Here is a 17,007-nt window from a genome sequence, read left to right as displayed (position 1 = left end):
CACTGAGGGGGAGCCAGCATCTTTGTGTCACCCCTCGGTGGGTGACACCCGGGTGCGGCCAGCACCGCCCTTGACACGCCACTGCTTCTAGGCATGGGCATAACTGATATGGGGTCTAGAGTTGAGAGGAGACCATCTTCCTTGTAAAAGTGTTATATACATTTTCACTATTGGGAGGTACATAGGGGTCCTTACAAAAACATTTGCTATGGGGCCTTCAAATACCAAATGTACAGTATGTTCATCCAGTACCCCTCCCACTGAACAGAAAGGCTATCAGAGCTGCCAGATGGCGGTAAAGTGATACCTTGCATTAGCTGGGTACCACACACATGGCAATGCAGGGTTTTACTTGTAAGGTGGCTAAAGTGTAATCACACCTCACGTTATTGGGGCATGTAATTGTGTCACATAACAATGAAAATATGCAGACATTTTAGGGACAGTGAAAGAAAAAAAAAAAAAAAAACCCACACCACAGAAGAAAACACAGGTCTTCTTGCAAAAAAGACTATATCAATTTATTCATGTCCTAATCAAATACAATTTCAGCTAGTATAAACCAAGAGAAGCACAATACAGTCACATTCTGACTGGTTTCGTAATGGGATATTCTGTAAACCCCACAGATTGCAGTCTCATCATCTAGCACACATTTAATTGACAATCAGATTTCACTTGCATCATAGCAAAAGCTTTAAGTTCGCCAGCCAGAAAACATGGGTTTTTAGCTTGTTTATAATTGCAACCATTTTGTAAGTTGCTCAAATATCTGCCTTCTTACGCAAGGTAACACCGGAGGCTCCTCAGGGCGGGCTGGATACATATCTGCACAGTGAGCGGCATCTGTAATAAAGAGATAAAATAAGTAAGTATGCCATACATGCGCGCGCACACACACACAGTAGCCATTTTAGGTGTTAAACCAATGTTCATCTGAAAGCAGCAGATTTACTCGAATCCAGATAAATCACTGTAAAACAGATTAGATTATATATTTGTCCCATAACACTGATGGAAATTTAGCTAGTTATAAATAGAAAGTGCACTTAAAAAGGAGAAATATGGTCACAGTCATTTTGCTATAGGAATGTGGATAAAGCCATCTATGGGAGTTGGTAATTACTAGCCTGAGTGTCAGGTTCACAGATTTTCTCTGTTTCAGAAAGCTTTCATGTATGCAGACTTACAGTATACCGGCAACTGAGTATGAGTTTTCAGTCCTTATTTCTTTAAAGCCTCATCCACAAGCAAGTTAATGTATAGCAGTATATATTGCAGTGATAGTAACTCTTACAGATGTATCCTCATTCTCATACACTGTTGCTCAAGTAGCGTCAAATAGCCCCTCAGACACACCAAGTCCCAGGCTTCTAGGCCGCGTGCCTCTCGCTGAAAATTTGCCTTTTAGTCGCATAAATTAAACTGGACGTAATAAAACTACATTGCTGGCTTGCACTGATCAATTTGATGTGTGGCATTTGTATGTGTGTGTGACGGAGTGTGAATCTGTGTAAGGAATAATCAGATACGAGCGGCCGCAGCTTTTTCTCACGCTAAATTCCCACTTGTTGCTTCACCTATTGTATGCAGTATCCCATCCATTCTATATGCTATCCAATTGCCCTTATTGACCCGGATCCATCTTCTGCAGGGCAATAGGAATCTGCATAATATTACTACCTGATATGTGTCTACTGCTACTTTTTTTTTTTATGTTATTTATAATAAATAGCTGTTTTTCATGGTATTGGATGACTGTCTTTTCTTTTACCTTGTCCTATCACGACTTGAAAGTCCCCACATTCCGTTAAGGACCACAGGTCGAGGTTTCTGAAGCTAAAGATTCCTTTATGTGCCCATACATTGCCAATACAAGCAAGTATACATGTAAGAAACTCCACACAAGATTTATCCTCATGCACATCTGGGTCATTCTTACGGGTGTTGGGACCATATAAAGCTGGGAGAAGATAGTCATAGACCACCATATTCCCTTCATTCACATCCCCGAGTGGCTACATCATACAGTGACGTTATTACACTATATTGTGTTTCCCATTTATTTTATATACTGGAGAATTGCCATAACCGGAGGACGTGAGACAATTCCTTTGATGGACTTATTGTTGACTTGTTGGAACAATCCTGAGCGCAGGTGAGGTTGATGTGTTTTGTTATGTGCTATTATAGATAGACGGTGGTGACTTTTTATTAACCTCTGCAGCACCATAGGGTTTGTACATTTTTTGTTTGTATTAGTATTAAAACCAATTCTTGTGCAGTTAAAGTCGCAGCCCAGCATCTCTAGTACACTGCAAGTGGTGTTTTGCAGTATCTGTGATGCCAATAAGATGAATACTGTATGCTACACCTCAAAGCGGTGACCCGTGCCGTATGGTGTATAGATGCTAGGTGTAGGAGGATACATATGTACTAGTACCTAGCACCGTACAGTTGTATTTTGAGAGGAGGAGCACACAGTACAACTTATCCCTAAAGCATATTCATGGCATTTATCTTTTAATAAACTCATTTCTTTGAATTATGTTCCAAATGCTTTCTGAAACCTACTGACTACACTGTACACAAAAGGGCACCCTTAGGTACAAGACTATCTCTGGCAGATGCCAGGTTTCCATTGTCAACACTGGAATAGATTGGAACGTACCAGAGATAATTGTATTTTGCCAATTAAGGATGCTATACTCCTTAGAATGTTCCTTTACTCCTTAGGCCAGTGAATCCCAACCTTGGACCTCAAGGCACGCCAACAGTCCTGGTTTTAGCTACATTCATGATTGTTCATAGATTGTTAAATCAAAATAACTGAGGTACTAATTAAGTCACTTGTGCTCAAGTATGGCTATCCCTAGAACCTGGACTTTTATAACCCCTTTTCCACCAAAATTCCAGGTCTGACCCGGAGTTGGAACAAAGTTCCTATCCGGAGCAGACCCGGAATTTTGCCGGCGCCGACTCAGGATATTCATGAGTCAGCGCCGCTCACACCGCAGTCGGGTCTGCATAGACCTGGCTTTCCCAGTGTGAAAGTGGATGCTTGGAGATGACGTCATCTCCAAGCGCCACTGAAGCCGAACCAATCTGCCGGCTTGCAGCGCACTCCAGGTCATCGTGACCCAGAGTGCGCTGTTCTCACAGCAGGGTTTCACGGGCGTAGCCAGTGTTAAACCCTGCTATTTACCAGGGTTGGATTGCCGGGTCACTCGGCCCGGCGATCCAACCCTCTCCCCTTTTACACCAGGGAGCGGCCCGATTAACCCTGCAATAACCCGGGTTTTAGCTCCGGTGTAAAAGGGGTATTAGTGTGCCTTGAGGATAGTGGTTGGGAACCCCTGCCTTAGACCATAGATAAGAAATAACAAGGTATGACTGTATGATTAAGCGCTCAATAATGAGCTGTCTAGAATTAATGAGTGGGAACCACTGGTGTAACGTGTATAAACAAACTGTGCGCTGCGGCACCCTGGGGTGCCTCAGGACACTTGCACGGGTGCCTCAGGTTGGTGATCCAGCACCAAATCAAATTTATGGTCAATATAATGTAAATATGTGCACAAAAAGGAAGCACAAACCTGTCCACCACTATATAACCAAACCGAAGGATGACATGTTAGCACAATTTACATCACTGTTCTACTTCACTACATTTTTTTCTGAATTTCTCAACAACAAACTTTTGGCTTAGGGGTGCCATGAAAACAATGCTGATGCACTAGGACGCCGTGATTCAAAAAAGTTTGGGACCCTCTGTGTTACACTATGAAATCACTAGGCTTATAAAACTGTGCCTCACAACATATAGTCAGAGAATACAGAACACAGACCTGGTGGTTGTCTCTTGTGTAATTCTCTCCAGCTGTGATTGAACGCTCAGCACAGGGGGTTCTGACACAAAGAGCTCTGGGCCCAGTGAAAGGCCACTGAGGGTCCTAGCCTGGATCTATCACGTTTTCCCCCTCCATTTCTTACTTGCTGCTAATATTGTATATAATCGCTTTCTAAAGATTAAAATAAAAGTACAGTATGGACCAGACATTAATACAGAAACACTTAGAATAATTCCAGAAAACGCTAATAAAACTATCTTGTTGCAACTAACCCCAGTCCATTCTAATCCAACCAGTGAGGCAACGAGGTACCTACACAAGTATTGTACACTAAAGGCCTGATTCCGAGTCACACACAGTACCAAATGCACCCACTTTTGAATGTAAATGGATTGCAACCATAATGCCAATGCACGCAGATCACACGCTCCACTTTTCCTGTAGATTAGCACAGCAGTCAGTTATCATCCCGTACACCTTCCCCATGGTAGGTGAAAGATGATGCTGAAGTAGGCGTCCCCATGGCATAAGCGCGACTCTCAGAAACACCCATTTTATGGACTGAGAAAAAGGCTGAGATGCGTCCGACTCAGACTCACCCAGAGATAAAAAGAAAAAGGCATATTTATACATAGATGGGTATGGTCGCTAAGACACATGTGCAGTGTGCTAAATCTCACTACATACAGCCGCATTCAAACTTACATGGGACTCAGAATCAAGACCTGTGTGTACATTTTCTGTTCATCTTTCATTGCTTTTATTACAGCTTAAATGATTGAGATCTATCTATATAAAAACAAAAAACACTGCAATTACTATACCTTCCATTGGAAAGGCCAAAAGGTCACTGCTAAGGTTTGTGTTAATGCCCAGAGCATGCCATGGATCGATCAAGCCATTTGGAAAAATGATTCGGCTGGCTTGGACTTTAAGACCTCCATAATTTTCATTTGTTTGCTGAACTGCTCCAGTAACCATTGTTAAATTAAAGTCTGGACCGTAGATATCTGTACATTGCTGGACGTGATAACTGATGGGAAAGAAAACACATTAAAATGCTTTATACACACCCCATGGAAACATTTCTGTGCATTTCATGGTGAAATAAAAATGATCCATTGTGGAGACTGATACAGAGCTTAAAATGCGAATAATCTATTCTCCGTTAAATTTTGGGTTGGTTGTACTAGGGTGCCCCAGTGCCTATACTAATAGCTTTGTATGTCACAGAGGGGGTATCCGGATGGATGATCTACATTATCTCGACAGATTGTCAATAGGTTAACACCACATGGTCGACATGCAATAGGTCGACAGACAAGATCACCACATTGTTTTGATTTTTAGAGTGAGAGCTAGGTTTAGGGTTAGGCACTTGGCAGAGTGTTGGGGTTAAGCTGCAGAAGGGAACAGTTTGGGTTAGGCACTAGGGGCGGGTTAGGTTTTGGGTGAGGATAAAAAAAAAAAATTACATATCAACCTTTTTTTTGTGTCAACAGTTTGACCCTGTTTTTTTTATCAAGTACTTTTTAAAGACTTGAAAATACACCCAATTAAAAAAATAGTAATAAAAGAAAGTGCAGCAAGTAAGTATGAATAGTAAATTTTGTGACATACAGACAAAGTAAAGTATGGTCTATATATATATATATATATATATATATATTTATATATATATATATATATAGTCCCACCATAAGACTAACCACTAAGTTAATAGCTAAACAAATACAAGATACACCCAAAGCAAACCTATCCTATAACCCCACCCCCTGTATAGCCTATCCCCGAGTCAGGTATACCTGGATCCCGCAATTCTCTCCCCCCTAACTAAACTAACCTACTAACATTACCCCCCTCCCTCCCCCCAATTGAAAGGATAGATATTTGGATAACTGACTGGGGCAAAAATACAAAAATGGCCATATCCAGGAAGAAGCAGGCAGCCGGCTCCTCCCATAAACTACTTTCCCGCATTTCTGTAAAATGACTAGAAATATATACAGAAATACTGAAATATAATAGGCTAAAAACAAACAGATTATGTATATCTAAGGTGCTTTGACAGAGGAACTACCTTTACTAGGAAAGCAGGGTAATCCCATAAAATAGACAGAAGCTTAGAAATAGCCACAGCAAAATATATATAAAAAAACAGAATATCTAGATATAGCAGGTGTCTCATAACATATAACCAAATAAAATGAAATAATTACAAGTTATATTAAATGACATACAAATGTGATTGGAATAAATATATATATATATATATTTATTCCAAAGAGTCTGCACTCACATCATTCCAAAGAGTCTGCACTCACATCTACATGATTGTCAACTTTATGGGGTGCTCCCCCTGAATCAAAAACAATAAAATTCTTTGGTCCAGAATATTACAATCCAAAAGGTAAAAGGGGCACTCACCAGAGCATTTCCTGTTTGGTGACATATGCTGTTAGCTGTACCGTTGCTATTATGCTGTTGGTCTTGATAAAGGTCAGGAATGACCGAAACGTCGACCGGACTGATATGAAATAAATAATTAATTGTTTTTTCTATTGGAAATGCTCTGGTGAGTGCCCCTTTTACCTTTTGGAATATATATATATATATATATACACACACACTCATATATATATATATATATATCACACACATATTATATACACACGTGTGTGTGTATGTATGTATGTATGTATGTATGTATGTATGTATATATATATATATATACATACATACACACACACACATACATACACACACACACGTGTGTATATAATATGTGTGTGATTTATATATACATACAAACATACATACATACTATGAACTTACCTTTGTTATCTCTATTTCTACGAAGTCCATAGGGTTGCACAGGATACCTTGGGGTATAGGTGATGAAGTCAGGCATCGGGCACCATAGAGTTAACTTTTCAGCCTCCCAGGATGCATCAGGGTCCCCCTCCTATACCCCGCCCCCGAGCCAAGGCATCTCAGTTACGTACCAAGCCATAGGCCGGAGGAGGAGAAGGAAGAGCGAGAAGAAAGATCTGGACACACACACACACACACACACACACACATTCTCACCAGAGAGACGGAAAAACCGGTGACCAGAGTAAAGCCCATCTGCAGCACAGGTGCGACAGGGCAGGAGTCCTGTGGGACCCTATGGACTTTGTAGAAAGAGATAAAAGGTAAATTCTTACCATATCTCAAATTTTCTACATTAGGGTCCATAGGGTATCCTCAGGATACCTTGGGGATGTCCCAAAGCAGTATCCTTCAAGGGTGGGGACGCTCCTGTGCTGAAAGGAGAATCCGCCACCCGAAGGAAGAATCCTGAGAGGCAAAGGTGTCAAAAGCGTAATACCTCACAAAGTTATGAACAGAGGACCACGTGGCAGCCTTGCAGATCTGGACTGCAGAGGCACCACGTCAAGCTGCCCACAAAGGACCCACAGACCTAGTGGAATGAGCCCTCGCAGAGGATGGAACCAGAAGTCCTTCACGAAGATAAGCTTCTGAAATTGCCATACGAATCCAACCTGCCAAAGTTTGCTTTGAAGCAGGCCAACCTCTTTTATGGAAGCCATAGAGGACAAACAAGGCATCCGACTTCCTAAAAGAAGAAGTGCGGTCAACATAAATCCTTAAGGCCCGCACAACATCCAAAGTGGCCTCACCCACTGAAAGATCAGGTTAATTAAAAGCCGGCACAACGATGTCCTTGTTGATGTGGAAACTTGAAACCACTTTAGGAAGGAATCCAGGACGAGTGTGCAGCACCGCCCTGTTCCTATGAAAAATCAGAAAAGGGGGGTCTACAGGAGAGAGCCCCTAAATCAGAAACACGTCTGGCCAAAAGCAATCGCCAGAAGGAATATTGTTTTAGCTGTAAGCCATTTAAGGTCCACTGAGCCCAGTAGTTCAAACGGCGGTCCCTGGAGAGCTCTCAGGACCACAGCCAAATCCCAAGGAGCCACCGGTGGAACAAAAGGTGGCTGAATGCGAAGAACAACTTGCATAAAAGGTGCGCACATCAGGGAGCGCAGCAATTCTACGATGGAACCAGACTGACAGGGCAGACACCTGCACCTTCAGAGAAGCAAGGCGAAGCCCATGGTCTAGGCCAGCCTGTAGGAAAGCCAACACTCTAGAGAGGTGGAACTCCCGAGGGGCATAACCTCTAGGTCGACACCACTGGAAGAACGTATGCCACCCACGATTGTATATTCTTGCAGAGGACGGCTTCCGAGCTCTTAGCATGGTTTGCACCACAGAGCTGGAACACCCCCTGGACCTTAACATGGCAGTCTCAACAGCCACGCCGTTAAAAGACAGCAGAGTCAGGTCCGGGTGAACACAAGGACCCTGCGATAGCAGATCCGGCCGCAATGGTAACCGCAGAGGAACGTCCACTGACAGACTCTGGAGTTCCGAGAACCAGTGCCGATGGGCCACTCGGGAGCTATCAACAGGAGCGTACCTCCTTCCTGTTTGAATTTCCGGATTACCCGCGGAAGAAGGGAAAACGGAGGAAAGAGGTAGGTAAACTGGAATGTCCACTGGACGGACAGAGCATCCACCAGAGAAGCCTTTTCGTCTCTTGTTCGATACCCGTACACTGGCAACTTATTGTTGTGCCGGGACGCCATAAGGTCTCTCTGGAAGACCCCACCTGTCCACCAGAAGTTGAAAGACGTCCTGGTGCAAAGACCATTCTCCCAGATGTACATCCTGCTGGCTGAGAAAATCTGCTTCCCAGTTGAGGACTCCTGGGATGAACACTGCTGATAGAGCTGGGAGATGGCGCTCCGCCCAGACCAGGATGCGGGACACTTCTGCGAGTGCCGTCCAACTTCGGGTTCCTCCTTGTCGATTTATGTAGGCCATGGTGGTGGCATTGTCCGACTGGACCTGCACGGGGTGACCTTGGAGAACCTGATGTGCCTGCTGGAGAGCATTGAACACCGCGCGGAGTTCCAAGATGTTTATTGGAAGCCACCTGCCCTGGAACAAGTGTGGACCCGTGACCGCTCCAAAGCCCCGGAGACTGGCGTCCGTTGTTAACAGGACCCAGTTCGCCACCAAAAATGGGTGACCCTTGTTGAGGTGGGTCGTCTGCAACCACCAGGCTAGAGACAGGCGAACCCCCAGAGTGAGCACCATCGTCTGGGACTTCAGACTCCGAGGCAGTCCATTCCATTTGGACAGGATCAATTGCTGCAGAGGTCTGGAGTGAAACTGGGCATATTCCACCATGTCGAAAACTGACACCATGTAGTCCAGCAACCGCATTGCTGAGTGCACAGACACTCAGCGACACTGCAGACAACTGCGCACTCTACTGCAAAGCAGAGATCTTTTCCTCAGTCACAAAGATCCGCTGCTGCCTGGAGTCCAACAAGGCCCCCAGGTGCAGGATCCTCTGAGACGGGGTCAGGGTGGACTTTTGCCAGTTTATCAACCAGCCGTGATGCTGCAGCGCTGCAATAGTCAGGTCCAGATGGCGTAGAAGGAGCTCTGGAGACCCTGCCAACAACAGAAGGTCGTCCAGATACGGTAACATGCAAACTCCCTGCTTCCACAGGTGAGCCGCCATGACCTTGGTGAACACTCGTGAGCTGTCGCCAGTCCAAAAGGCAGCGCCTGGAACTGGAAAGGTTCGTTGCGGATTGCAAACCGGAGGTATTGCTGATGGTGCAAAAGAATAGGGACATGCAGGTAAGCGTCCTGAATGTCCAATGACACCATGTAATCCCCAGGTTCCAGCACCAGAATAATGGACCGAAGGGTCTCCATCCGAAACCGAGGCACCCTCAAGGACTTGAGGACCTTGAGGTTGAGTATTGGACGGTAAGACCCACTGGGTTTCTGCACCAAAAACAGATTGGAATAGAAACCCTGGCCCCTCTGGGAGAATGGAACAGCCTGGAGCATAGTGTGCAAAACCTTCCGCAGTTCCAAGGCTTTGTTCCGGTCTAGTGGAAGGCCTGTGGTGAAGAAACGGGATGGAGGTTTGTGTCGAAAGGAGAGGGCATACCCGTGAGAAACCACCTCGTGAACCCAGGTGTCTGTTGTAGTTAACGACCAACACTGGGCGAACTGAAGCAGGCGGCCTCCCACTTTGGGATTCCCCCAAAGGGAGGCCCAGACAGTCAGGCTTGTCATCTGACTTAGGGGCCAGACGTCTGGTACTCCAGGTCCGTTTCCTGGGCTTGGCCGATTTCTTGGGCCCAGCCTGTCGGGGAAAAGACTGTGCTTTAGGCCTACCCTGGGCCCTGTAAGGCCGAAAGGACGACATACCAGAACTTGAAGGGACCGTAGCAGACGGGAGACATGCAGATTTGGCTGCTGCCAGCGTAGCCACAATTTTGTCCAGATCCAGACCAAATAGGACTTCTCCATTAAAAGGCAAACCTTCTAAGCCCTTTTTGGAATCAGCGTCCACTTTCCAAGATCGCAACCATAAGGTGCGATGAGCAACAGCTGCAGAAGAAATCCTAGAGGTGAGGATACTGATATCCAAGGCCGCTTCATTGATGTAAGTGGCCGAGTCCCGGAGATTGCCCACCAACTCGGCCTGTTCTGCCGAACAGTCAGAGTCCAAAGATGCCTCCAAACTATCAGCCCAGCGCTCCATAGCTCTGGCTACCCAACACACGGCCATAGCCAGTCTGGACGTCCCCCCCCCACAAGGGAATAAATGGACTTTAGGCAGATGTCCACCTTTCGGTCCGTAGCATCTTTCAAGGAGGACATGGAAGGCATGGGCAAAGTGGCACTTTGACTAGGCGTGTCACATGGGAATCCACCTGCGGAGAAGATTCCCACTTAGAAAAATAATTGTCAGCAAACGGATAAGCCACAGCTAAGCGCCTCTGAGGCTGATACCGTTTTCCGGGATGTTTCCACGCCTCCTCCAAATGGTATACTATCTGACCAGAAAGAGGAAACACTGTGGAGTCAACCTTAATATCCTTGAAAAAGGCATATTTGGATTTGGACACCGGAGGATCATCCTCCTCAATAACTAAAGCCGTGCGGACTGCCAGTCTAAGGTATATATTCCTGGCCTTATTCGAAGCGTCCGACTCTTTAGTACGGAGAGGTTCCTGGTCAGATAGATCCAGAATCTCCCCATCAGACGTCACGTCGTCATCCTCATAAGGAGCAGACAAACGCCACAGGCCACAACACAGACTCCCCTTGTAAAACATCCGACAAATGCTGTACTGAAGACGTCAGAGAATTAACCCACGCAGGCTCCTGTGAAACCTGGGGAGGGGAAATAGGGAGGCTGTGGGGAACCATCAGTTGTCTCGGGAAACCCTGCATGGGTGACGACACCATTGACTGCTGGGACAATCCCATCTGGGAAAACGCAGGTGGCGTAGCTAACTGGCCCACTAGGGTTGTAAGCGCCTTAGCGAAACAAGCCCAGGGGAGGTTCCTGTACCGGAGCTGTGACAGTAATTGGCTGTGCCAATTAACACTGCCGACATAACCCCTCCGCGTTACCCTCCCCCTCAGCTATTGGTACAATGCACTTAGTACACATAAGCTGGAGAGGAAATTCACTCTCCGACATGATGGAAAGTATGTGACCCCTCTCACTGATATTAGTTAGTATAGTGGGAGAAACACCCTGAAATCACCGCACCGCAAGGGCTTTAGCAGAGTAAGAGCAGGGACAGTAAAATGGCTGACAGTAGAAAGTGAAAGTACAGGCAGCAGCACTAGCAGAAGTCACATACAGTCAGGTGCATAAATATTGGGGCATTGACAGAATTTTCATATATTGGCCTCTGTTCACCACCACAATGGCTTTGAAATGAAACAAACAAGATGTGCTTTAACTGCAGACTTTCAGATTTAATTTGAGGGTAATTACATCCAAATCAGGTGAACAGTGTAGGAATTACAACGGTTTCTATATGTGCCTCCCACTTTTTAAGGGGCCAAAAGTAATGGGACAAACTAAACAATCCTAAATCTAACTTTCACTTTAATACTTTGTTGCAAATCTTTTGCAGGCAATTACAGCCTGAAGTCTGGAATGCATAGACATCACCAGACGCTGGGTTTCATCCCTGGTGATGCTCTGCCAGGCCTCTACTGCAAATGTCTTCAGTTCCTGCTTGTTCTTGGGGCATTTTCCCTTCAGTTTTGTCTTCATCAAGTGAAATGCATGGTCAATCGGATTCAGGTCAGGGGATTGACTTGGCCATTGCATAACATTCCACTTTTTAGCCTTAAAAAACTCTTTGGTTGCTTTTGCAGTTTGCTTCAGGTCATTGTCCATCTGCACTGTGAAGCGCCGTCCAATGAGTTCTGAAGCATTTGACTGAATATGAGCATATAATATTGCCCGAAACACTACAGAATTCATTCTGCTGCTTTTGTCAGCAGTCACATCAATAAATACAAGGGAACCAGTTCCATTGGCAGCATACATGCCCACGCCATGACACTACCACCACCATGCTTCACTGATGAGGTGGTATGTTCTGGATCATGAGCAGTTCCTTTCCTTCTCCATACTCTTCTCTTCCCATCACTCTGGTACAAGTTGATCTTTTGTCTGATCTCTCCATAGGATGTTGTTCCAGAACTGTAATGGCTTTTTTAGATGTTGTTTGGCAAACTCTAATCTGGTCTTCCTGTTTTTGAGGCTCACCAATGGTTTACATCTTGTGGTGAACCCTCTATATTCACTCTTGTGAAGTCTTCTCTTGATTGTTGACTTGACACATATACACCTACCTCCTGGAGAGTATTCTTGATTTGGCCAACTGTTGTGAAGGGGTTTTTCTTCACCAGGGAAATAATTCTTCTGTCATCCACCACAGTTGTTTTCCGTGGACTTCTGGGTCTTTTGGTGTTGCTGAGCTCTCCGGTGCATTCTTTCTTTTTAAGAATGTTCCAAACAGTTGATTTGGCCACACGTAATGTTTTTGATATCTCTCTGATGGGTTTGTTTTGAGTTTTCAGCCTAATGATGGCTTGCTTCACTGATAGTGACAGCTCTTTGGATCTCATATTGAGAGTCGACAGCAACTGATTCCAAATGCAAATGTCACACCTAGAATCAACTCCAGACCTATTACCTGCTTAATTGATAATGAAATAATGAGGGAATAGCCCACACCTGTCCATGAAATAGCTTTTGAGTTGTTAGTCCCATTACTTTTGGCCCCTTAAAAAGTGGAAGGCACATATAGAAACCGTTGTAATTCCTACACCGTTCACCCGATTTGGATGTTACTACCCTCAAATTAAATCTGAAAGTCTGCAGTTAAAGCACATCTTGTTTGTTTCATTTCAAAACCATTGTGGTGGTGAATAGAGGCCAAAACATGAAAATTCTGTCAATGTTCCAATATTTATGCACCTGACTGTACAATGCAGAAGAAATTAATCCCTGCACCATCAGCGCTGTTTCTCAACTACACAGACAGTCTGGTAGGACACAGCGCTGCATACACTGACCTTTAGCCAAACGGAGGAAAGGTATGCCGGGGGACCCAGACCGCGATGCCACCGATCAGCAGCTTCCAGCAGCGTTCACCATGCAAAGATGGCCACCGAGGAGCAGAGGGGAGGCCGGCCTGGGGGAGGAGCGCTGCCACAGGACCAATCGGCAGCGCAGAGGGCTGTGTGCAGCGGGGGAGGCGCCGGCTGTATACAGGGAAGGCGCGCTCCCCTGGCATGCAATTAACCCCTGGGACGCCGCAGCGCTTGCCGCTCAGCTGCGGCCCGCTGTCCCAGGGGGATAGTGGAAGCGCAGGTTAGTACCTGGCTCCACGCTGCAGCCAGTCCCCAGGAAACCCCCTGTCTGGGGACTCTGGACCATGTTCTTAGCAGGAACCCACCGCAGGACCCCCGCTGCTTACCTGCTCCCCTTAGATCCGGCCATGGTCCGAAGCATCTGGGGTCACCGCTAGCTGTGACCCCAGACACTTTCCAGCATCCCCGGATCAGTACCGAAGTTCTGGTCCCGGCGGGGTGTAGGGGAGACCGTATTGTCGTCAGCAGTGACTGTCCATGTTGTACTCCGATGTGCAGCCACAGCTGCCTTTAAAGAAACTACAGGGGCCATTCTTAGCCCCCTCTAAACAGGTGCTCCGACTCAGAGCCGGGCACCAATGAAACTGAGATGCCTTGGCTCAGGGGCGGGATATAGGAGTGGGACCCTGATGCATCCTGGGAGGCTGAAAAGTTACCTCTATGGTGCCCGATGCCTGACTTCATCACCTATACCCCAAAGTATCCTGTGGATACCCTATGGACCCTGATGTAGAGAGAATATATATTTATATATACACCGTATATACTCGAGTATAAGCCGAGTTTTTCAGCACAAAAAATGTGCTGAAAAAGTACCCCCTCGGCTTATACTCGAGTCAAGTGTAGCGCTGACCGGACGGAGTTCGGTCAGTGCTACACACTGCCAAACACACAGCCGCCGTCTGTCAGACTCTCAGCGGCTGCTGCTGCTCCCACTGCAGGAGCCATCTTCCGGCTCCCGCAGTAGGTGATGGGAGACACGTCGTCATGACGACGTCTCTCCCATGCAAAGCGGCCGGAGGAGCGGACAGCGGCGGGACCAGGAGCGGGAGTTACAGGTAAGTGATTTTTTTTTTATTCTTGTCACGTCTCTCTCTACTGGGGGGTGGGGACTACTACGGGGGGGGGGGGGGATTACTGCAGGGGGCACTAAAATGGGGGATTACCACTGGGGGAACTACCAGGGGGGGGGGGGGGGGATTACTACAGGAGGCACTACCAGGGGGGAAATTACTACAGGGGGCACTAAAATGGGGGATTACCACTGGGGGATTACTACAGGGAGCACTACCAGGGGAGGATTACTACAGGGGGCACTGAAAGGAGGGAATACTACTGGGGGAAAACCAGGGGGAATTACTACTGGGGTCAACAAGTTTTCCCAGTTTTTTGGGGTAAAAGTAGGTACCTCGGCTTATATTCGGGTCGGCTTATACGATAGATATATATATTATATATATATATTATATATATATATATATATATATATATATATATATCTCTTTTTTTTTTTTTTTCTTCATATTACACACACACACACACACACACACACACTAAAGTACTAGGCAATTACAGATGAATCTTCAAATATACTCTGGCAGGTCATATCTTACTAACAACTTGCATATAACAACTGGTAAGGCAAAATATATAGTAGATTGATGCAGATCAGTCCGGCCAAGCTTCGGTCCCCTGTGAAAAAGCACTATAATGAGCAATCCTGGTCCAGCATGCCCAAAAACCGACAGGGAAGTACATAAAATGTAACAGCAGCAGGTCCTGGAACCACGGTAGACCCCACAGGGCTAAACATCTGAACTTGGCCAATGCAGAGAGAACCACAGACATATGGAAGGAGAATTACATGAACAGATTTTCCCCAAATGAAGTGTGAACTGCAGGAAGAAAAAAAAAAAAAATATATATGGAGATTCAGACATCCCAGTCTCTTCCCCCTGGGGTTGCCAAGGGATACAGCAGGAAGCAAGAATATTCATTTGTAAATTTCCAACTTTGCTGATAAGTCTCTGAGCAGAGGCATTGATAGATTGCAGGATCTGTTGTAGAGGCCTCCATGTTTGTTTTGTACAGGTGTGATGATAGCTCCTATACCCAGTCCTTGCTGATTTCTGCTGTGTAATGGAGGCTGGGGTGGGGCCCAAACAAGAATTATACGACCAAGGATTACAGTGTGGGCAATCCTGCAGAGAAACTGCCCCTCCACATGTACCCAGGATCCTGCAGCCTTAGTGAAGCAGGGCAGGGACTGTAAACAGCCTCCTCACCTAAAATGGCCGCAGGACAGACTGACAGCTTGGTACATCAGTAAGGGAGCCAGAGCATCCACGATCTTCAGACCACACAAACACCAGACAGTGAGGACCGCCACGGATCAGACAGCACAGGAGAGTCGGGCACAGTGCAAAGAGACACTGCCTGGACCTCAGCCTTCAGCGTCGGAACCGGTAACTATAATTAGCAGGCACGCAGGGAGACAAAACTACCACCGGAGCTGCAGTGATACGTAATGCACCTGTGGTTCAAGTTTCAGCCCAATACCACCAGGGGAACAGAAAACACAGATGTTTAGCAGGGGCTCATGCAACCAGCTTCCTGGTCTGACCAGAGCCAAGCCCCGCCCCAACAATTTGACCCGGTTGATCTTTTAACTCTCGATGATCTGGTGTCTATTTATCAACTGACATGGTCGATCTTTATACCACACCCCATATAGAGGGCTGCATTTACCATGCATCGAAGTGGAGCCCTACTCAGTGCTTCAAAACTGCAACGATTTTTGATGCTCAAAACAGCAAGATATCTTTAAACCACCATTTAATTCACAGCAAACTAATAAAACAAGGTAGATATCCATGAAAATTCATAAAAGTGGTTTTATTTTTCCAATGGGCAAACCGGCTATCTGATTCATGCATGCAAGTGTCCAGAGATGGATTTAAGCCCTGTCGATCCTGGCCAGGTTCGCATGACCATCACTCAGCTGCCATCAATATATTGTGGGAATAATGGATTCTCAATCACAGCTATAGATTAGAAAATTCGTCCTTATTGTCATAGATTGCTAAAATAGAGTGGCACAGAATGTTTGCTGGCATTTTCAATATATTTTGAAGGTGGACATGCTTTGCATGTCCCTGAAGTGCTGAAACGACAGTATTCATCTTACTTTAGAAGACAGAACAGCAGATCTAGGTATTACAAACTTTCTATAAGCATCTTTGATAAATATAATCCCATATGCAACCTTGCTATGCAGAACCTCATAGGGTAACCGCTCTGCTCATGGGAAAGCACTAACATTTAGCTTCCTGTACTCCTTGCAACAATTTACTTTTAAGTGGATAACTGTACATTTCCAGATTACACTGTGCTATGTTCTCACAGTACAATCTACTACACTGCTTATAGGAGGTTACCAGAGGCTAATCAGCACCTACAGTATCAGACAGAATGAGGAAAAATCATTCAGCAATGTTAAAATGGTCACTAAACCAAATTCAAGTTGACTTAAAAAAAAATAAAAAAATAACACCTTAACAAATAAAAAAGGCACTTATCTGCA

General features: G+C 45.6%; 1 protein-coding gene across 1 annotated transcript in view; it reads right to left on the bottom strand.

The window, feature by feature from the left end:
• Nucleotides 1–494: 494 nt before the first annotated feature.
• Nucleotides 495–17,007, bottom strand: part of LOC148524230 (putative serine protease K12H4.7) — a 72,895-nt gene continuing 56,382 nt past the window's right edge. Inside the window, exons 8-9 of the mRNA XM_088472068.1 lie at nt 4,676–4,884; nt 495–846 (exon numbers count right to left, since the gene is read on the bottom strand). Coding sequence (XP_088328194.1) covers nt 737–846; nt 4,676–4,884 — 319 coding nt within the window. The 3' untranslated portion in view covers nt 495–736. The remainder of the gene's footprint in view (nt 847–4,675; nt 4,885–17,007) is intronic.

The sequence above is a fragment of the Taudactylus pleione genome, unplaced genomic scaffold (assembly GCF_031769625.1).
Source record: "Taudactylus pleione unplaced genomic scaffold, aTauple2 ptg000120l, whole genome shotgun sequence".
In the NCBI taxonomy this organism is placed as follows: Eukaryota; Metazoa; Chordata; class Amphibia; order Anura; family Myobatrachidae; genus Taudactylus; species Taudactylus pleione.
The sequence above is the reverse complement of the archived record's forward strand: the minus strand, read 5'-3'. Positions and strand labels throughout refer to the sequence as shown.